Source organism: Pseudonaja textilis, chromosome 2 (assembly GCF_049901715.1).
Source record: "Pseudonaja textilis isolate UNSWEBS1 chromosome 2, rPseTex1.2, whole genome shotgun sequence".
In the NCBI taxonomy this organism is placed as follows: domain Eukaryota; kingdom Metazoa; phylum Chordata; class Lepidosauria; order Squamata; family Elapidae; genus Pseudonaja; species Pseudonaja textilis.
Window position 1 is genome coordinate 49,813,713 of NC_141991.1, and position 24,210 is coordinate 49,837,922.

The 24,210-nt window shown below is 34.8% G+C and overlaps 1 protein-coding gene across 5 annotated transcripts in view; it reads left to right on the top strand.

Moving 5' to 3' along the window:
- ARHGEF3 (Rho guanine nucleotide exchange factor 3) overlaps positions 1–24,210 on the top strand; it is a 139,188-nt gene that overhangs the window by 95,581 nt on the left and 19,397 nt on the right. For 2 of the 5 annotated variants that reach the window (XM_026723740.2, XM_087923848.1), the window contains exon 5: positions 23,370–23,477. In XM_026723740.2, coding sequence (XP_026579525.2) covers positions 23,370–23,477 — 108 coding nt within the window. Of the gene's footprint in view, positions 1–195; positions 523–21,589; positions 21,798–23,369; positions 23,478–24,210 lie in introns of those variants that run through there. The other 3 variants (XM_026723751.2, XM_087923849.1, XM_087923847.1) reach the window with 3 other exon arrangements.

Consider the following 24,210-nt stretch of genomic DNA (forward strand, 5'->3'; position numbering starts at 1 on the left):
CACACAGTATTTTTAAACAGATGAGGTCTATGAGCAGTCTGTCTTGTTTTTCTCTGCTTTCTGAATATATATGGTTTTAGTGCAGTTTTTTCACTGACTTCTGAATATGCTTTGAGTATATTGCTGTATATTGCTGATGTAAACTGATGTATGTCAGCCATTCTCCTCCCATCCAGTGTCAAGTGGGTGGATCTCAGGAATAAGCTGTATTCTGTTACACTTTCTTGACACATTCAAGTGCTGTTCTGCTTCCTGTTTCTGTGGGATACAAGAGTTGTCATTGATAATGCAGCAGCAGGAGGAGGTTCAAACGCCAAGCTGCTAAATGCCTCACAGGCTGTGAAGAGAAAACTTGGCTTTCCTTTCAGTATTCAGTAGACTACAGAATCAGCAGTGATCTCCGAAACTGCTCCCACTTCAGCCACCATGGTGGCAAAGGATTATCCCTTTTATTTCACAGTCAAGAGAGCAAATTGTGGCTTGGAAGTACAGACAGCAAGCGTTTCAGCACGAGAGCTAGAGGTATGTTTTTTAAATATTTGAAATGCTTCAGAGTAGTTTTCTAATCAAAAGAATCTACATTAGAGGAGGGGAGAACAATGACTCAGAACCTCAGAGGTGGATATTGATGTCATATTTTGCACTGAGAGGCTTTATACAAATGGAACAGTGCAGTGATGCACACTCATAGACACAGAATATACTTTCTTAAAAAACAGGATTAATTGCTGCAGTACAGTAGATAGTTGAGAAGTATTAATGTGTGTTTAATTGTCTAATATTATTGGTTTGATTTAGTAAAATACACAGTGATATTTTTCATAGGTAGAAAAGGCAAATATTATAAATCTTTACTATATACTTAAAATTCTTAAGGATTTTAATATTGACTTAATATTGATAAATTATTATAATCTGGCAACCCTACTAGCAAACAAGTAGGCTAAAAGAATGAATGATAATATTGAAGACATATTGTTTTATGTATGTAATTTTGAGATAATTTACTATGCAAGTAGTTTTCTGCAACTTTTAAACATTATTTATGTTAACTTGATACATCTCATAACTTTTTGACAATTAGTCATTTCTTTTAAGTATCAGCTTAATATTTTGCCATTATGTCTTATAAAATATATTACTTTGCAAAGTTCTTTGCATTTTGTTATATTTTAATAAGCATTATATTACATTTTGTATTGTTTTTGATGCATAATTGCATGAAATATAAGCTCTAGAACTGACTTCTTTGAATTAGTTAAAAATAGTTTTTAACATGTATGCTTTAAAGAAGCTGTAATTGTTCCATATCTGTCAAAAAGTCTAATTTTTTTAAGAATAATAATTTTGACCCTTGAGGTTGAAAATTACATTTTGTACTTTTAAGTGAAGATGAGTCCTGAAGATGTGATTTTTGTATTTCACTATTCTAATTATAGTGATGTTTTCTCTTAAGAATTTTTAAAAATAATAAATGCATAGATTTTTGAAATTATAGAGTACGATATCCACATAACTTGACAAATCTCCATTTTGTAGTCTAAAATAAGAATATGTTTCCTGTATTTCACAGGCAGTTGTTTCAGTTCATTCTTTGTGCAGGTGAGCAAGAAAAGCCAGGAAATGGTTAATTATAGCTTTCCATTATGCTGTAAGTGGGAAACTATTTTTTATGGTTTCCAAAAAAACAAAAAAATTGAACCATGGTTTGAAGTTGGGGGGCTATTAATACATTCCCTGCTGGAACATAAAACAAGTGGTCTACAAAAGCCTCACAGCTTATTCACTTGCAAAAAGGAAAGAGCAAAGTGATTGCATGCAAGAATATGAATACTGCACATTTGGATTTGTGATTATTCAAATCTGATCAAAATCATTTATGATTTTATAAGTGAAATTAGTACCAGTTTATTTATTGATTTACTTTTGATTTTAACTCACCCTTATTACTTCGAAGTAACTCAAGGCAGCAAACATGCCTCCTATTTTCCCTACTACAACAACCCTGGTCCAAAGTCACCCAACTGGCTTTCATGGTTAAAAAAGACTAGAACTCATGGTTTTCTGGTTTCTCCTGGTTAAAGAGTATTAGATTATTAAAGAAAGTAGCTAAATACCTAGAAAATATCACTCTCTCATTTGCCATTAGTATTTGAAACAGGTTGAAATTATGTCTATAGCTTTAAAAAATGTTAGCGAAGTAAAGAATGTGATATTACAGTCCTGCGTTTAAAAGTGTGATTCATGTATTTAGTCTTAAATGATATTCTTGATTTTATTATAAGAGTACTATAATCTTATATTGTCCATACAAGTTGGTATTTTGGAAAACTCATATCAATATATCAAAATTATTATTACAATATCAGAAAGTATTGTAAAGTACCGTATAACAAGTCATCATTAGACAGTTGTTGAAATTTGTTGGAACAAATCTTGCTCGTTCCTAGGAGCACATCTTTGTGGCATGATATAAAATCATAAGAATTTGAAAGGAGGCTTACCAGGAAAAGTAGATTGATATAGGTGTGTATAAGAAATTTGGACTGTGTAGCTAAATAATTCAAGAATGGTTTGCATATACACCTGAAATGGAAATAGGGAGGGAAAGTGTATATGAATGAGAACATCGGAAGAAAGCAATATCTTATTACAATTTTATTGTATTTTTCAGTTCCAGAAAGAGCTACTTTATTTTATAAAATAAAAAAAAAGTAATGAAGAGTAGTATTAAAAGCTATACAAGCCAAGCACTGCTTACGAATTCGGTCTGTGCCAGCTCAGCTTGTAAATAAATTACCTTTTTCGGCTGAGCCTGCTAAGTCATCTGATTTTTATTGGGTTGAGAGATGCTCAACCCAATAGTGGAAGATGTAGTTCTCCTAGTCTGCTTCAATGCCATATAGTTTAGATTAATTGTTCCATCCAAGTTCTATGCTCTTATTTTCTAGAGTATAGAAAAGAATACTGATGTCCAGTTCAAGACACTTTTCTAAACTTTTAGGGCTCTTTGGTAAGGAAGAATTATTTTGATTGCCCATTTAATTGCAGAGCTTTTTTCTTTATCTTCGTATCTAACATTTTTTGTTGTCAGTTAATGTTGGAAATTCTGGTTACAATGATACTTTCACAAATATCAGTTAGAGAAATTACATCTCAAAATGAAGTGAACAGATGTGCAGTCATAAATTGCTTCCATTGTCTTTATTTATTAGTATATGTATTAATTTAGTCAGTAGATTTCATTAAAATGGGCACAAGGCTTTTTCATAACATACAATATATTGTATGTTATTACTAAACCAAATACATGGAAAGTTAATAATACATATAATTTCACAATTTTTCAGTTTTGTGACTCCATCTAAAATCAGGAATTTTGAACTGCAATATAATGGGATAAAGACTGAAGAAGGAGAACCATTTTATACACTGTAACCTAGATTCATAATGATAGTAAGCTTCAACTCTGTGGGTTCATATTTAGGGAGTGTCAATTGTGGACATCAAAGGAGACTGAATGCTACTTAAAGCAATAAATTTGCATGTTTTTCATCTTGTCACCATCCTGTTTTTAAATAAAAACAGGGATGCAAATACAGATAAAGAAAAGTTGGAAATGACCTATATATTAATACTTTCTGCATTTAATATATGTATAGTAAACCTGCTTAACCTTTGATGGGAAATCTCCAGGAAATTCCAGAACTGTAGCTTTTGGAAAGTTGAAAAAATCCTGCAATAAAAAATAAGAAAAACACTTCCATATTACTGCTAAAAGAATAACATGAACGTATCCTTGAAATCACAAGGAACTGAATTTAACCTGAAATAAGATTATTTCTTTTTACAACAATAGCATCAAAGCCCCTAACTAGAACACTTTTTAAGAGTTTTGATGTTGTTGTTGTTGTTAGTTGCTAAGTCATGTCTGATCCATCGTGACCCCATGGACAACGTTCCTCCAGTCCTTCCTGTCCTCTACCATCCCCCAGAGTCCATTTAAGCTCACACCTACTGCTTCAGTGACTCCATCCAGCCACTTCATTCTCTGCCGTTCCATCCTTTTTTTGCCCTCAATCAAGAGATTTGTTAATCATTAAAGGATTTTTTAAACAAAAATAATAATTGTGGACTTAATATAAAACTTTGTAGATGCTGATGATGCAAAACTATCCTCAAGGTCTTCAGAGCATCACAGTTTGTAATTGTGTAATTGTAAGGTTGTAATTTGAACAGTGCCATCACCAAGCTACACAAAGTAATCTTGGTTAAGCAAAGACCAAAACATTGTGAAAATTTAGGAGTGCACTCTAGTGATAGATTGGTATCTTGGAGAAATGTCATAATTTTTGTGTAGATCTGTACAATGGTGCATATGCATGTATGTGCAGATCTGAATAACATTGGCCTGAGTTCAGTTAGCTCACACAAGTGGCAATAATCTCTTCCTTGAATAGGTTGCTTCAATAAGAATCTTCTTTACTCAAAATAATTGCCACTGATGCATTAAGAATTTATGCCATTATTACAATATGTCAATCAAAGTTAAAGAACTAAAAATAGACACAAAAAAGGGAAAAAATGAGAAGATAAGGTTAATTCAACCCAAACCCTAAAGGAAATTCATATTCAAATAGGCACTTTGCTTTCCCAAGTTCACCCTGGTTTTTAGCCATAGCTGGAGCTCAAACAGGAACAGAAGCAGAAGGCAAAAACAGAAATGGAGCTCGCCCTTCCAGTTTTTAAAAGCCTATCTGAGAGGTTTTAGTTCCAGTTTCTAAATGGCCTCTCAAACTTTGATTTTTGTGAACTTTTGTGTTTTTCTACCCATTTGTTTCCATTACTAGGCCAAGGTGTCCTATAACTCTTTCTATTTCTAAATCTTATAGAATGGGATTTCCTTCTATTTTCTGGCTACCTGTTACTGTATTAACCAATTCATCTATTTCATAAATTAACACTGTGTATTGTTTTCTAAAGGTCCTTCTTACATGGTAGTACTGCTTCTTTCATTCTCCTGTCCCTCTTAAACCTGATTGTAGATGTCTTCTGCTGGCCTTGAAATGCCAAGGCAGGAAAGTATGAGCCCATCAGTATTCTCTTTCAAGCTGACTAATATGAGAGTCCAATAATAATAATAATTTCTTCAGTAATTTATCTAAGCTACACGAAGGAGCAAAAATGATGCCACTTTCTATGCATACACATACATGCACTAAAGCGGGGGGGGCTAAATAGAATGGACACACACATTTATGTTTCTAGTATGTAATTCCCATGTTTATCTACTTTTTTTAAAAAAAAAACCTTTTTACAAACAATTTGAATAATTGTTACAAAGGAATAGCTGCAGAAATGCGTGGTCTCTATTCCACTGTTGCTCTGAAAATTTTCTAGGAGGTGGAAGGTTCTTGCTGGGTAAAACAATAACATGGTAGCAGTTTTGCAATTAGGTAATGTTCCCAACAGCTAAAACCATACTTTGCAAGGCACCGCTGCATTTAAAATCAATTACTGTATACCTTTTTCTCTTCTCTAACCAAAAGTAAAGAAGGAAAAGAAATGGCTAGACTCTTTCTTCCTTGATCTCCACCTGAAAATAGTTAAACAAGAAAAGAGCAGCCTGGTCTGTAGCAGGCTAGCTGGCTTTGTGCCAGAAACAATGGGAAGCAGACAAGGCTGTTGTCAACATCACCCCTGCTTCCTTTGCTGGGTTTCCTTGCTGTCTGGAAAAATTCCAAGAATCGGAAAGCAGCCGAAGCAGAACTGACAGTCTTGGCTGTAGTCTAAGGTGGATTCTGCAGAATGATGTGCTTCTGAAAGGTTGCCATGAGGGGAATCTGTCAGGCTGCCTTTTTCTTTTAAGGGCTTGTGAAGGGAGAGGAACATCAGCTGAAGCCCAGGAGCCAGGAGGTGGGCTGAGGCAAGAGTTACAGGAAAACACGTTACCCAGAAGCTCTACAGTACTACAGTGATGCAAATGGAAAAACTGTCTCTTCCCCCTCTCCTCTACCTGCCCAGGGTTTGGGTTAGACCACACCTGAGTCAAAAATAAATCAGCTCATCTGCCCAACATATGTACTGTGCTGTGGTGAGATAGCAAACCCTCAGATCTAATTCTGAAGAGCGTAACGCCTTCCTGTGGCAGCAATGTGAGTTCGAAACATAAGGCAGACTGGAATATATTGTTCCAATTAGGCCGCTTGGAAAACATAGAGGAGGCTCATACACAAACTGGTGGGGAGGGGGTTGGATAAAAAGAAGTAAGTTCTGAGGAAGATACAGAAAGGGAGGGAGTTGAGAGGTTGGTTAGTGGAGGATTAGAATGAGAAACATTTTGAAGTTAATGAAATCAATGTGAAATATCAGATTTGTCTAGAAGCAGTCTTCATCTCTGAGATGTAGAGGTAATATTAGCAGATTCAGATTGGGATTTCAATTAGGAGTCTGGCACTTGTGTATTTTTATTTTACTGAAGTAAAAAATTGTTTAAATTAAACTGTAATTTAATTTTAATATTTAAATATTTCAGTGGAAAATGATACAAGTTATAGCAAACAGATCAATCATGTTTTTTGAGAAACAAGGGACAGGACCTGATAATTTTCCAAAGGCTATTTTATGTGTGGCATAACAAAGTTGAAACATTTTATTTTCAGACTGTAGAGTAGTAAACAAATCCATTGTCACAAGATTGATTGGTTAGTTAGTTAGTTAGCTTTGTTTGTTTAACATTGTCATTTTAAACATCTATTTTTAATGGATGTTTAAAAGGGAAAGAAGAGAAAAAAATAGCGAAATATAACATCCTCTAAAATGAGTGTTCAAAGCTGTTTCTCCTGTAAAGAACTTTGTTAATTCAACTTTATTTTGTCTAAAATAGCAACCTGAGTGGGACACAATAGAAGATGAAAGATTTGGGATGCAGAGAGGTCAACTCTGTTTCTGCCACCTGTTCTTTCAGGGTTAATTTGTAGCTTTTCAAAACCTGAAACTAAAATCATTATCTACGGGAAGGCATGGCTTTTCACAAAATTGATTTTCCTGCAATAGATGATTGTGTGCTTTGGTGTGACCTCTATTATCCCTGATAACAGATGATGTGTTATGTCTGTCTCTTCAGATCAGTTTCAGAATAGTCTTTAAAAAAAATCCAGTCTGAGAATCTTTGGGTTTTCTGCAATGTAGCCTTTAGTTGTTTGTCTCCTATGTATAAACAATCTGGAAATGGCCAGTTTAAGAAACCCTGCTCCACATTTCAACCCTGTGCTCTGCTTTGGTTACAGTGACAGATTGGTATTTCATCCAAACAAAATGGACATCCTTTCCTACCAACCTGTTAAAAATAAAATAAGAAATACCCCGCTCCCCAAGATCCAGTCTTTTGTGTCAGACAGCTGAACAGTTTTGTAAGAAATGGCATAGGAGGCAGAGATAGAACCAGTAGGCAAGGCATACCCACCACATCCCATGTCAGCCAGCTGGAAAGGTAGTAAAAAAGTAAAATTAAATATTGGTTATGTATGTGAACTATGAAATGAGATTACAGTACCTGTTTTGGGGAAATCCTTAGATCTAGGTGTTTTTTCAAAATTTGAAATATACTTCTTAGGATACAAAATGAAATTCAACAAAAATATAATTATATATCTGCCCCTTAAAGAATGTTTTAAAAAGAGGATGAATAGCAATTTTTTATATAACAATAGTAATAGTACTTAGACTTATATACTGCTTTACTGCTTCACAGTGCTTTACAGCCCTCTCTAAGTGGTTTACAGAGTCAGCATATTTCCCCCAACAATTTGGGTCCTCATTTTACCCACTTCCGGAAAGATGGAAGGCTGAATCAACCTTGAGTCTAGGGAGATTTGAACGGTCCAATTGCAGGCAGCCGGCAGGCAGCAGAAGTAGCCCGCAGTACTGCACTCTAACCACTACACCACCGTGGCTCATATGATGGCACCTCAGATATTTAAACATTCTTTAGTTCATATATATATTAGATCTCTTGTTATAGTGTTATATGGAGTTAAAATACCTCATGTGATAATATAATCATTAGAAGAAATAGAGCTAAAGATCCTAATATTAAACTACATCTCTAAAACATGACATTTAAGGATGTTAAACTACATCCCTAAAACATGATGTTTGTCACCTCCTGAAGAGCAGCATTGACACAATGTATCAGTGTTACCACTTTAAGGCATGTGGACTTCAACACGCAGAATTCTCCAGCCAGCATGCTGAACTCTGGGAGATGAAGTCTACATGGTTAAGTTTAAAAAAATACTATAACAGAATACAGAATAACAGGATTGGAAGAGACCTTAGAGGTTTTCTAGTCCAACCTTCTGCTCAACCAGGAAACCCTATAATATTTCAGATAAATAGTTGTCCAATCTCTTCTTAAAAACCTCCAGTGTTGGAGCATTGTTATGTATATGTAAATAACATAGATGGGTTGACAAAATATAAACTACAAATATATATGTTTGTAGCTTTAAGGAAAAATACTGTAATGTATTATGCTGTGTTCTGGCTGGTTAATTATGCTACAAGTTGCCATAAGAGGGAGCTATAGATCATGGTTTAATTCTCTTTCTCTTTGTTACTGATGATCTCTCTTGATACTTACTTACTGACTACAGACTGATACTGACTAACCCTGTTTATTTTTATATTCTGTGGATATCGAAGGTTATCTCTTGTATTATGGTTTGATATTTGTCTGCTGTAAAAAGACGTGAAACCAGTAAGAAGACTTTATAACTGGATATTTCTGGACTGTTAAAAATGTGTATGACATGGACTGTTTATTAGACTGTGCTATTTCTTCAAGTAAACATTAATACAACTTGTTGAACTCTGTGTGGCTGTATATTTATTCATAACTGTTCTCATAAACTGTTTCCATGTGCGTATCCTTTTTATACAAGGGTTACTCTGCACATATCCTAACATTGGTTATGGGCCCAGAGAGATATTGAGAACCAGTGTGAATATACAGTTTCATATTCAGACAGCTAATTGTGGTTAATTGTTACAATGGCACAAGAACAGTCAACCAGTCTATCCCTGATAACCCTGTTGGATGGAAAAAACTGTTTCCTGGTCTATGAAGTGCAGCCTACTTCTGCATAAAGAAGGATTGTGGACTGTAGTGAATAATCCACTGGATGTAACAACTTTGGAACCATCGAATGATGAAGATAAAGAGAAAATAGCTGAATTTAACCAGGATAATGAAAAGGCTCTTAGTATAATTGGACTGGCACTGAGTGATCCTCAGCTAGTCCATATTCATGGTCAAGAATCTGCTGCTAGATGCTGGGACATTCTGAAGAAGATTTATGTTCGAGATAGTGTGGGGGCACTCATATATCTTACATGTAAACTGTTTTGAGCTCGTCTTATAAAAGGTGGCAATATGTTAGCTCATTTGGAGTTTATGAGAAAGACTTTTCAGGAGCTACAAGAAAAAGAACTGATTTTTTTCTGAGTTATAGCAAGTTTACATTATTCTTTCTTCTTTGGATGAAACTTATGATGATTATGTGTCTTCACTGGAAGTTTTAAACAGAGATGAACTTACGTTGACTTGCATAACTGGAAGACTGTTAGAAGAGTTTCAAGAAGAAGGCAAGATAGAATTCAACTGAGAGAAAGACAACCATAGGAAGAAAAACTCTCTTCAACTGCCTATATTGTTAGGAAATGTTTTTCTTGTGGGGCTAAAGGACATATAGCCAGATACTTTAAAAAGGGTAAGAAACAGAATAATATACAGAGAGCTCATAAGAATGTTAGTTTAGCAATATCAAATATAACTACAAATGTAAACCATGATATATGGGTAGTTGATAGTGGAGCATCACAGTGTATAACTAAAAGTAAAGAGAAATTTGTTAACATGAGAAAGAGTGAATAGCATATATCATTAGCTAATGGATAGAAAATGAAAGCATATGGAGAAGGTACTGCATATTGTTCATGTATAAATGAAAGTTTACCAATGTTGTATGTACCTGGAATGAAGTTTAATTTGCTAGCTGTAAGAGAAATGGAAAAAGCAGGATTTGTAGTAACATTTAAGGAAGATACATGTTTAATAGACAAACATGGTAAAAGTATTACTGCAAGATTGGGAAATGGTTTGTTTATTATAAATGATGATCCATCAAGTAATGTTAACTCAGTTTATGAGAATAAGAAGCCTCATGATGAATGTATTCATCTGCTCCATAGACGTATGGGTCATATAAATTTCAAAATGATCAAGAAAACTGTTGAGTTGTCTACTGGTATAGATTTAAAATCTTTATAAGATATGTAGATTGCAATATGTGTAATAAAAAGGAAAACAAGGTAATTTCTGAAAATATGGTAAATGGACTGAAAACCAGTAAACCATTAGAGGTTGTGTTTGCTGATATCATTGGACCTAGAAAACCTAGTATAGGTGGAGCCTGTTATATATTGAGTATTATGGATCATTTTTCCAGGTATGGTTTCTGTTACCTAATGAAAACAAAGCAAGAAACATACTAGCATTTTGTAAACTGGCTAAAGTTTACTGAAAGAAAACAGGAACAGAAAATTATTAGATTAATTGCAAATAATGATACTGAATTTACTAATAACAAATTTGAAACCATGTTACGAAAAGCTGGAATTGAACATGAGCATTCTGATTCTTATAGACTACAACATAACTCATATATTGAATGTAGAAGACAAACATTACAGGTTATGGCTAGGAATATGATGTCTGATTGTGGTATATCAGAGCAACTGTGGGATGAGGCAATAATGTGTGCTAACCATGTTTTGAATAATGTAATAAATTTACCGACTGGTGAATTATCATTTACTCGTTGGCATAGAAGAAAACCAGACCTTAGTTATTTGCATTCATTTGGAACCCCATCATGGGTTCATATTCCCACGCAAGTAAGGCAAAAGGGACAATATAGAGCTAAGAAATTGTATTTTGTAAGTTATGGAGCTAATCATAGATTATTTAAATTTTGGGAGCCCAGTACTACTAATATATATTGGAGTGCAAGTGCTAAATTTCTGGAGCATGTTGGCTGGCGAAAGTTTAAACAAAAATATAATAATAAAAAACATAGTATTATTATAAAAACTCCATTAACTGATCATGAAAATGATAGGAATATTGATGAATCAGTAAAAGAAGAACCATCTATAACTGCAAAAGATTCGATAGGGAAGGTAGAGGAAGAAAATAAACATGTACTGAGTTTTCTAGAAGGTCAATTAGAGAGAGGTGTAAATACAACAGAGTTCAAACAAGCATTGTATGTAGAGTTAGATAAAGAATCTTCTAATCTCTATGAAATTCTATGAATTATTAATTTTGTAAAAAATTATGAATTAAAGAAGTAATGTATTATATATTGACCAACCCAAAGGGAAGAATGTTATGTATATGTAAATAACGTTGTTGGGTTGACAAAATATAAACTGCAAATATATATGTTCGTAGCTTTAAGGAAAAATACTGTAATGTATTATGCTGTGTTCTGGTTGGTTAATTATGCTACAAGTTGTCATAAGAGGGAGCTATAGATCATGGTTTAATTCTCTTTCTCTTTTTCTTTGTTACTGATGATCTCTCTTGATACTTACTGACTACGGACCGATACTGACTAACCCTGTTTATTTTGATATTCTGTTGATATCGAAGGTTATCTGTTGTATTATGGTTTGATATTTGTCTGCTGTAAAAAGACGTGAAACCAGAAAGAAGACTTTGTAACTGGGTACTTCTGGACTGTTAAAAATGTGTATGACATGGACTGTTTATTGGACTGTGCTATTTCTTCAAGTAAACATTAATACAACTTGTTGAACTCTGTGTGGCTGTATATTTATTCATAACTGTTCTCATAAACTGTTTCCTTGTGCATATCCTTTTTATACAAGGGTTACTCTGCACATATCCTCACAAGCATCCATAACTTCTGGAGGCAAGTCAATCTACCGATTAATTGTTTTAACTGTCAGGAAATTTCTCCTTAGTTCTAGGTTGCTTCTCTTCTTGATTAATTTTCATCCATTGTTTCTTATTCTGCTTTGGAGCGGGGGTCTCCAACCTTTTGGACCTCAGGGACCACCAAACTCATACTTTTAAATCCCAGGGATCACTAACCAGTTCTGTGGGTGTGGCCTAATTTGTGGGTTTGGCTTGGTCATGTGACTGGCTGGGCATTACTTGTATGTAAATATTATAAATATTTATATAAATATTGAATTTTTTATTAAAAAGGGCATCTTTTATCCCAAATCAGGCAAAGCAGGCAGGCAGATTGAGTTGCTCACAGAATCATTCAGTGATCTATCTATCTGCCATCAGCTAGCTCAATCTGTCACATAAAATTTGCTTGCCGTGAGCCTGTACTGAATAATAGAACCTTCAGTGTTAAGGGAGGTTCGGCTGTGCTTAAACAACAGAGCCGAAGATCTAAAGACTAGCTAGAAAGCAAGAAATCCAATCATTTCCTGCTTTCTAGCTAAACTAAATCTCCCGGTACAGCAGAACAGATGATGGTCAGAAAAAGGAAAAATAGCAATTTTGCAGGCAAGTTTTCCGGGTAAGGAGTGAGTGGGTGGGGAGGGTTCCCGCGGGCCATGTGGGCGGCGCAGCCTTGTGTTTCTGTGCAGCCTGGATTAATTGCTTGCGGGGGGTGCTCTGGGGGTGATATTTCTCTGCGGCCCACCAAAATTTTCTTGTGGCCCACTGGTTGGCGACTGCTGCTTTGGAGAATAGGTTGACTTTCTCTTCTTTGTGGCAGCCCCTTAGATAATTGGAACACTGCTATCATGTCACTCTTAGTCCTTTTTTTCATCAAACTAGACATACCCAATTCTAGTAACTATTCTTTGTATGTTTTAGACTCCAGTCCACTAATCATTTTTGTTGCTTTTCTCTGTACTTTTTCCAGAATCTCAACATTGTTTTTATATCATGGCAACCAAAACTGGATGCAATATTTCAAGTTTGGTCTTACCAGATCATTAAAAAATGGTATTAACATTTCATGTGATCTTGATGATGTCTCTCTGTTAATGCAGCCTAGGACTGTCACTATCAAATTGGGGGCATAAGCAAGGGTGTCTTGTGCTATTTTCTGCCATCACTCAACAAGATTCTGGATTAAAAAAAAAAGTTTGAGTTGGCCTATCTGAGAATTGGGTCCTTTATGTACTTAGGTTTGATTTTGAAGAACAATTCTATCTATAATGGTTAATTAATTTGGATTGGATATTTCAAAAACTTAAATGGTAGCCTTGCCAGAGTTCATCTGTTAGTTTTCCCATCGAATAACACCAGTGGTGTTATTCTATTAACCTTTATTAGAAATTCCAACCTAAGGCACTTTGAGCCAGGATAGGAGAGGTTCAGTGCTGGAAGTATCAGCAAGTAAAGGAAGAGGGATAGATGATAGTTTGCCCTAAAGTCACTTTCCCTTCTAAAAATCAATGTGAAGGACTGAATGTAAAACTTCTATTGATTTAGCCAATCACTTCCTTTTATTCTTCCATCTTCCTGCTTTATTTTAAACAGACAACATATTGAGCAAGTGGGTAGGGGCAGTGTGAAGATGATAGCTTTAATTTTAATTTTCCTATCTTTTTTTTGTCTTCCTGCAGCCCCAAAATCCATTAAGGAGGAAAAAGGCAGAATTGCAGTACAATGCAATATAATATTGGAATCAGCTTTTTGCAGGCACCATACTTTACCAAGAACACTGCAATATTGTATCTGGTTTTCATGAAAGTATTCAATTTATTTCCCCAGTTTTCTTCAGGAGACTAGGTAGTATATCTTGGGGTTTTCCTTCATTTTATCACACAAAGCCACTCTGGATGGTAGTCTCAGTTAAAAAGTGGGAGAAGAGAGCTAAAAGACAGTAAATTATTTTTTGGATGTTATGGCTGATGAAGGGTGTTACAGGTAGTCCTTAATTTGCAACCACTTTTAGTAACCTTTTGAAGTTACAACAGCATTGAAAAATGTGAGTTATGACCATCTTTCACACTTAGGATTGTAGCAGCCTCTCCATGGTCATGTGATCAAAATTGGAATGCTTGGCAACTGGAGTGCTTGGCACTGCAATTGCAGTGTTTCAAGGTCATGTGGTCACCTTTTGTAACCTTCTAACAAGCAAAAGTCAATGGGAAAGCCAGGTTCACTAAACAGTTGTGTTACTAACTGAACAATTGCGATGTTTTACATAACTATGGCAAGAAAGGTGGTAAATGGGTTAAAGCTCACTTAAATGTCTCACTTAACAACAGAAATGTTGGGCTCGATTGTGGTCATAAGTCAAGGACTACCTGTAGTTAAATGAGAGTTCATCAGATAACCCCATGTTTATAGAGTGAATTGGAAAATTAAAACAAAAAACTGAAAGAATTGAATAGTAAACTTCCTCAGTGCTACCAAGAAAAATGTGAGAATCAATTTTCTGAAGGTTACAGGCAAAAATAGCCTGAAATTAGACTACACCTCTAACAATACAGAGAAACAGAGGCAGAAATTATCCCTTGTTCCCAAAAGGATGCATTCAGACTGTTACCTCTTGTGGTTGGAAAAAGAGGTGCAAAAATTTGAATGTGATTAGAATTGTTTCGTAATGGCAATTCCTACCTTGACTAATAAGCCTCCTTAGCATAGCTTGTCTGGGAGAAGCTCTACTTATGCCAGCTTTCTGCTGAGGCAGATAACAAAAACAATTTTGACATTACATGTCTATTTAGGAAACCAAGCTTAATTAAAAGGAGAGTTTATCCACTTTGCAAATCACGAATAAGATTATAGTTCTTTGCTCATATACTGGAGAGAGAAATCATACTTTTGGCAATTTGGAAAATATGTACAATATCAATTGAAAAAAAAAATATGGGAAGGGAAGCCTAATTCAAATGTTAAGCAGAAAGCTGATCAATAACCTTAAACAAACAAGGGGACACTACATTTATTCTTTGCTCAACATTATACCATTAACTAAGCATTCAATCTATTCTTGCACATAATTTAGTTCTATCGTGTACCATCCATGCTCTATTCAGCATCCAAGTCTTAACTCCATGCACAAAAAAATTCATAATTCACACCTATTCATTTTATCACAGACTTTTGTCACAATGCGTACAACAATAATTTTAGCTATATTGCACTTTCCAGATGTTGTGCTTCTTGTACCCTTTCAATCCAAGTTCTGCAAAACAAAATTTTCTAGACACTTAACAAATTCTAGTTTGTTTATCTCACATTCACGTTAAGTTTCCTTTTGTGCAAGTGAACAATAACAGCATTCTTCCAATCTTCGGGCACAGCTGCGTATTTACAAACAAACAAATCACAGAACCAATCCAAAAGCAAACCACATCCATATTTTAACATTTTTGCTCCCATACTATCTACCCCTTCATTCTTACATTTTTCATCATTCTCTTGGCATTTTCTTGAGCACTTGGAAGCAATTATTTCAATTATGCATTTTTACATAAGAATTCTGTGCAAAACTGAAAGTAGCTCCATACTTCTGTGATCTTGCAGTGTCTGCTATGTTTGAAAATTGAAATGATTTATTTTGGGCCTAGCTGTGACAAACATGAAGCAAAACTAAATATAGACTTTTCTTTGCAACTCTGGTGGGTGGTCTGTTTCTCCAATACACCTCAGGGATTCTGGATTTTACTGAGAAAAATTGGTTTGATTTCAGGGATATTTTTCATCCCTTCAGTTCTTAATTTCAGGAGTATCCTACAGAAGAGTGATCCAATGTGGTTTTCTATGATGTATTTTTTTCACTAAAAGGTTTTGGTCTGTCATTTTTAATTTCATCCAGTGCTAATTTAAACTAATGTAGACCTCTGTCTTTCCCCACCCCCATTGTCCACTACTAGCATCTGTATTCATATTCTTTTAACCATGTTGAACAATTAGAAATTTTGAAAGTAAAATATGGAAACTGTTTGAGAAATAGTGTGTCCACAGCAAAACCTTTCTATTTCATTTTAGTTACCCCACCAGTAATTTATATCTGAAACAGAGGCTACATTTCTCAATTTTAGTATCTTTTATGACATTATTGACAATTCTAGGTTGCCTATTTTTAGCCTTAATCCTTTGCTCAGTGCTGTGGAAATAACCCCAACATTTATGTATTCCTGAAACACTTCCCATATTTGGAAGGTCTCTTGACTTTTATTTATAATTAGTTCATACTACACTATATAAAATATATGTAGCATAATGGTTTTCAATGCAGGAACATAATAGTCTGTGCAGGAATGTCTAGGGATTTTACCAGATAAAATGTTTAGATGGTATCAATAGTAAACTAGAATTGTGATGAATGTTGATCTAGGCTAGCAGTGCCTCATTGGCATTATTAAAATTAGTGACACTTACTAACAATCTGCAAACAACCTTGGTCATGAAGGGTACCTCATAGACATGGTAGGCTACTGCAGTGTTGTGTATGAAACCCAGTCTGAAAGTTAACACAGACTCTAGTTGAGAAATATGTGCGAATATTTATTTTTATCTAGTTTTGCCATAAATGGTTTGCCATCTCGGTTTTTTTTAATACCATAAAAATACTGTTTAGCACCTATGTATTATATATGCCACTTTCAGTTAGGTATTTTTAAACTTTTTTTTGCTTTATAATGTACTTGCAATAGGGTATGACATAATTTTGGAATACCTATTCTAGAAATATAGGGGATATAATGTGGTAAAGTATCTTCAAATATAATATTTATGATTATAATTATTTTTTAAGGGTTACTTTCTTCAGAACTGATTATAAAACATGTTATAACCCGGCTGTTACTAATATGCATCAAAGATAAATTCTATAACCTTTAGTAATATTAATTCGCAGTATGAATGACCAAAAGAATAATCTGGCACTTTCTTGAGTAAAATGGAATAGTACATGAATAAATTTTAGACTTAGAGTAGATCCTCTGGATTTATCATTCTAAAGTTTTTTTCCCCATTTGTGCAGTTGTTCTACCTTACTGTACTAAGAGAAGGTTTTTCTTAAAACAACTTCCTAGTCCTAAGCATGTTTATGTATTCAGCCTTTATTTGGTGAAAAATAGCTTCCTAAGAAACAGCAAATGTGATAACATTATTTTTGCAATATTTGTGCTGATAGAATTGCAAACTTTTAACACTGATTATTCAGGTCAGTGCCTTTTTATACTGAATCATTAGGAAAACTGGCTTGTTGTTTGTAAGAAAAATGGAAATGGCTTTTTAATTGTTCAGAAAGAAATTTTAAGGCAGGATAGTCTTGCTGAAAGAACTATATAGAAAAATAATAAATAAATGTAACTTAGACAGACACATGAGACATTTTCTAAGACTACATGTAAGTGGTATGCCAGCATTTGCTCATACTAGCTCATGAGAACCAATTGTTAATTTTTGTGGAATTTTGCAAGCCAGTTGCAAACAGAATTGAGCCACTATACTTAGCATGCTGATCAGCTATTCTGTGGGTACCAGTAGGGAATGACAGTGGCAATAGAACTGGAAGAACTAGTTCTTAAACATTTACCAGTGTATCACTGGATGTAAGGCTATATTCCTTGCAATGGGAAGAAGTCTTAGTCCAGGTGAGAGCACATTGTCAGCTTTGGAAGCCATATTTTATTTAGAAGCTTCCACACTGCCACATCTTAGTGCCTGGGAATGGCGGGGGGGCTTTCATGAGAGGGGGAGGTTTAGACATAATAACATTCTTCTCATAAAGTCACGGACAAGTTACCCTGCACCTGGAAAGGAGTGGGTTGGAGGAATGTCTCCAGTTGGGACATGGTTGATTGGACCATGTGGTGGACTGGTGGGTGCAGGGGATGGGGTTTGATTTTCAATTACAGAGGGAAAACCCGGAACTCTAAGATTTGGTTTTCCCAGATGTGCCAGTATGACTTCTTTAATAAATTCTTACTTGGATAAACTTTGTTTCTGAGTGCTGAATGAAATGGGAGGTTTCATTGGAGTGCTGATACACATCTGGAAAAGCAGCATCTGAAAGTTGACTGAATAGTGAGCATACAGGAGTTTTTAGTGAATTTGACAAGGTCTATGTTACAGAAGATTCTAAGAAACATGGCTAGCAAAGGAAATTTAATGGTGGTTTACATGACTCTGTGCATTGTTTGACTTCTTGCCCGAAGAGAGCCCAAACTACTTTCTGGATTATTACAACACACCAGGGATTCAAGGAACTCAGATGAAAGGTATTTTAGATCAGATTGGTTGAAAACCTGATGGAGAATAATGACTGAGAAGGATGGGAAATCTTGTGAAACAATTAAAGGTACAATCACAAACAATTGCTAGTGGAAGAAAAAAAAGGCACAATCACAAGCTAGTAGTAGACTGTTACAAAGATCAGTGTGGATACACATAGCTTCCTGAAATGTTAAAAAGAAAAAAGATATCTATAGGCAATGGAAGGAAGATTGCATAACCAAAAAAGGATATAAAGCAGTTGCCAGAAATTCTAGGGATTGTGGCAGAAAGCCTAAAGTTGAGAAGGAGCTGTGGCTTGTGAAAAATACTCCAAACAATATAAAAGGCTATTTCTGATATATCAGGAATAAAAAGGAAAGGCATAGAAGCTGTAGGACTGTTGAAAAAAAAAAAAGGAAAGATATGAATTAGTAATAGGAGATGGCAAAAAGATGGAATACTTGTGTTTTATATTTATCTTCTTTCATAATGAAAAAGAACTCTGGATAGCCAGTTGGTTTTAGAGAAAAAAATTAAGGCGAAAGAAATAAGTAATACAAGGAATCCAGCATGTGTGCTCTTTACTTTAGAATCACGATGATCTTAATGAAAGTACATTGATAGAAATTTTCTGAGATTCTTCCCTCAAAGCAGTATGGTGCATTGGCTAGGAAGCAGCTTTCTTCATTGATAATGGAAAAATCTGCAATTGTGTGTTTGTGTCTGTCTGTGTGCATGTGTAAGGTTTCAACCTTTCAGTCCTATACCCACTCTTACACCTTTTTTGCCAATAGTAGGAAGAGAAAGTTGCAACTTAAGATAGACAAGGAGAGAGTAATAAGGGCATTTCATTAATTTTAAATGAATCCAACTCTCCAGGGAGGATGAATTACATCTGATTCTCCTGAAGAGGTGATCTCAAAGTCACTAAGTGAAATTTTTGAGTCCCAGTGAAAAACTGGCAAGGCCTAGAAAAACAAGGAAAGCAAGCATCAACTTCTTTAAAAGCAGAAGATGAAGGACCTAGAAAATTACAGTTTGACAGCTCAAAATCCAGAAGCAGGCTATTAAACAGCATGCTTATGAACATTTAGACAGAAATGCAAAGTCCACAAGAACCAGCATGGGTTTGTCACAAACAAGTCATGTTTCACTAATCTTGCCCTTTTTTCTTGACAGCTGTAGCAGCTTAATAGATTGGGGGAGGATGTACTATACCTTGATCTCAGCAAAAGATTTCTGAAAGTCTCTCATGATATCCTCGTTAATAAAAAGATAAAAACACAGGTTAGGATACAGCTTTTCAATGAATTCATTATTGGGTGCATTACACATAAGTAGTTCCAGATCAGCCTGGTAAATAGTATCAAGTGACATGTTACAAGGCTGTACAAGGCCTTCTGTTATTCAACATTTTTGTTAATGATCTGAATCGAGGGGGAGAATAACAACATTTGTGGCCAAAAACTAGGAGTGGCTAACTCTTTAGAAGAGAAAAAGAAGATTTAAAAGATCTATGGAAGTTTACAGAATTGCCAAGAAGAGTGGGATTAAATTAAACAATAATCTTCAGAGATTATTCCAGCAGTGTGTGATAGGTTGATTTATGAATGGTTATTGAATAGCTGGAAACATAACAAACAAAAAGGGCCAGTCCTGTACCACTTCGAAAGACCCGGCATGATGCTATTTTTTCAACAACTGTCTTATCACGGTAAGCCCTGGTAGCCATCTAACTACACTAGCAGTTTAGCCTAGCAGCATTCTCCATTGTCAGGCATGTACTAAGCTTAGGAAAGTATATCATATATGTAAATATATATCACCTCTGACCTTTGTCCCTTTATTTGAGTGTTCTTTAGAGATCTTTTTCATCCAGATGCAAAATGCTGGGACATGAATGCTAATGGGGAGGATTGTCAAAGAGCAATGATATGGCTTCTGGAAATTAATTTTGTACTAGGACAGGGAGTATTCGTTCTGCAAAAAGATCAAAGCAATTGGTCCTTGCCCATATGGTTGGATAGTTTAAACTTAAGGTTGCATGTAATCAGTGATCTGTATCTCCACTGGCAGCTAGTCTGACAAAGTGGGAAGGTAGAAATGTGGCCTCATCCACCTGCAGCCCCTGACAGAATACTTTGAAAGGTCTTTGGATCTAGACAGACAATTTATTTAACCTCCTTGCTCCTTAACTGCAAAGGTGCTGTTCATGAGCATGGTTTCAAAGGTTTGGTAAAATGTCTAAAAGATACTTTGTTCCAACATCAAAGGTTGGAACAAACCAGTACCTCAAATGAGTTTTCCTCTTATTATCTGGAGTTAGAGTATTTTATTTTTGTGAAGTTCATTGTTCATGGAGAAAAATCAGACAATTAACAAGGAGTTTCTAAACATCTCAAAGTCTCTAAACATCTCTGTGTTTTACTTCCTGGAGTTACAGTGTAGAAATAACAATTTTTTAATAATATCTGAAATGCAATTTTGGTACCAAGCTGTGACTCGGTCTAGTTTGAATATAGGTTATTGTTATTATATTCTAAAGAACATTGCCCCTTCAGAAAAGGAGATTGCAGCATAGTTCTGCCCCATGCATTTGGGACTTAGGTGCCTGGGACTGCAGTGGGAATGATGAGAAACCTTTCTCCGCCTCCAGGAGAACAGTGGCACATACAGCAGCAACAGCATGCATGAGCAAGAAGCAGCTGGGAGCTTGAAGGGCCATTTAGAGGAGAACGAGAGTGAACGGATGCTCAAAGACTTCCCTCCTGTGTTCAGTATTCTGGTGGTGCTGCAATAGCGTAAAAATAAATGTACCATCCAAAAGACTGAGCTAAGTCACCGCTGCTGAAGACAAAGGAAATTGAATCCACCTTGGCTAAAGATGAGGGCAAGCTGGCTTTTGTTGTTTGCTGAGCATCCACAATGGAATAGGGTCTTGATATATGGGAGGCTTTTTCACATTTTAGTGCCTGGTTTTAGGGGATCGTGATGAACTTCAGCTTATCTGTAGAGAAATAAATATATAGCTTTGCATCTGATTCTCCTTTCCATATCTATACTGATGGAAATAGTATTTTTGACTAGAATTAAAGAAGCTGCCATGGTCCTGGTTTTTGTTTGTTTGTTGTTGTTTACAAGAGGAATTGCTACCATGAACTTACTAACATATGGAAGATTACAGTAAGAGCTGGCTTATTTTCCCTGGGAATTTTCCCCCCTACAAACCTGGAATTATAAAGTACTTAAGTAAACTTCATAATTATGGCTGAAAAAGAGAGATGATTGTGCTTAAAATGTTCTTTAAAATATGATTTTTGATGAGTTAGTAAATTCATATCTTCTAGAAGTCCTAAGGTTTTTCTGTTTTTATTTTTTATATTTTTGGGAAAAAATTTCACATCACCTGGAACATTTTCAGTTTTTTCTCTCAGATTTTGCCTTTTACATGTGCTACCCAAGATCCCTTCAATGCGGGATGGATATTAGGAAGGCAAGGGTAATCATCAACTTTAAAAATTATTTATTAGTTTTGTCAATTTTGTTTATATTTTTCTGGCATGCAGAAGTACCTTAATATTTCTTCAGAAAATTTTGAAACATTAATTTAAATAGTGTAGGGTATATTATTTATGTCTCTTACTCAATGCTATATGCTTATTAAATGTTTAAAAATAATAAATATACTAATATTTTTCAGTGCATTTAGATTAAGATAGAATGTTGAACAGTGTATACTTCAACAAAAATGTTAAATGTGCAAATGTTCTTTACAGATATTGTAATTTTCATGTTCTAACTTTTGTCTCTTTCAAACGATAATTATTGAATACAGAAATGTATAATGATTTGAGGGAGAAATATTTGAGGCTAATAAATATTTCTGTTTTACACTATATCTATGCCCTTCAGGAGGAACGAGCTCGTCAAAACATAGCATCGTCCATAGGCAGCTGAATCTTTTATGTTATTAAAAGAGATAAGAAATTGTTTTGGGAACTGAATTTTTGGAATGAGGTTATTTAATAAAATATAATTCTGTAGACACTTTTGAAATAGTAAGCCCAATTTCAAAGAAAGTATCTCCTTCATTTTCGGCTATGTGTCCACTACTTACACACGCACTACACATACAGAAACAAATAAACACATAGTCTCTTGTAACTGCAGACATTTCATGTTTGCTAGAGCCGGGTGTATTGAGAAAAAATATCTTTATTTAGGAAATATATTACTATAGCTTAGCCATCCCTAATGTTTCCTCCATGTGTTGGACTACAGTTCCCATCATCCCAGGTATTATGACCCGTGGTCCAAGGAGCCAGCTTAAGAAAGGGAACTGTCATGTATACTGCACTGAAACAACAACAACAAATAGAGATTTTTAAAAAACCATCCCTAACACAAAAGAATATTACTCTGTAAAAGAAAAAAGAAAAAGAAAGAAACATCAGAATGATTTGATGAAGATAACTTAACCCTGAGGATCACAGTGAAGAGAGCAACTTAATCATGAAATGCTGAGGGTATTAAATGTGTGTGTTGGGAGGAGAGAATGCCATAGGGCGATAGTAAATACGCCTGCATGAGAATATAACACACAATATTTTAATAGCACTCAAGACCCATAAAAATTGAATACACACATACAAAGCATGAGCATAACATTCTTTCTTTGCACTATTTTAGGACACCTCAGGAGCCCCAAAAGAAAAATGGTCATTACAAATCAGTGTCATACAAATCTGTTATCTTCTCATTGTCACACGAGATCATCTAGATGATGGGATCTCAATGGGAGTGATTATCTGAGCCTCTACACTTGTCCAGAACACAATATAAGAATAAACATGTTTTTTTCCCTTTTGTAAATATGACTTGTCAGCAGTTGCCTAAAAAAAAAAATCCCCATTATTGATTAGAGCCCTGGGGGTAGTAATAGTAACTGGATAGATAACATGTGTATGACTTTCCTCTTGTATTATCTATTCCTCTTGTATTACCTTGTATTATCATTACAATCACCTATATAACGATGCTTATATGTAATTAATTTGTCTAAAATTTACAGGAGCCCAGTAACAAGCGGGTCAAGCCTCTTTCTAGAGTGACATCACTAGCAAGCTTAATTCCTCCTGTCCGAACAACTCCCTTGAAGCGATTTGGTCAGACACTCCAGGTATTTTATCTATTTATTAAATTTATAATGCTGCCCATCTCCCCGATATGGTTAAGTATGTTTTAAAAATTATTAAGTGAGATTATGTGTAATGAATATAACTGGCTTATGAAATTTTTCTGGTCTTAAGCTGGAGCAATTTTCCATACTGAACACATGTATCAGTGAAAAATGCTCCCAAAATCTGAAAAATATGATGTTTTCTCACTTTGGGAAACCAAATAGAGAGTTCCGTTTAGGGTTGCTTGCTTTTTTAAACCCTTCTTTTTTCTCTGACAAAAATGAGCATAAAACTTATTGTTAAAATATCATTGTATTTTACTTTCTCATCAATGGTTATGTAAAATATTCAGTTAGAGATTTTTTGGCCTAAAGTTATAACTTTTATAGGAAAGCATAATAATTAAAATATTTAAATATACAAGTAGAATTATTTTGATAATTCTGCTTTAATTTTAAATAAACAATATTTTTGTTGATATCCCATGAACAGATTTTTCAATTGATGCACTCAACTCAGATTTCAAATATGTATTTAAAAATGCAAATTCAAGGCAAAATAATTATGATTTTAATGAAAAAGATCCAGTTGTTTGTTTACACTTGAACAGACTGCATGAAAATGAATATTGATGAATCAACTGCTTTGATAATTTGAAGGTTAAATTATACATGAAAGTAGATCAATATTGATTATATAACTAAGTAGTTGCTTTTGTGTAGCATCTGTTTG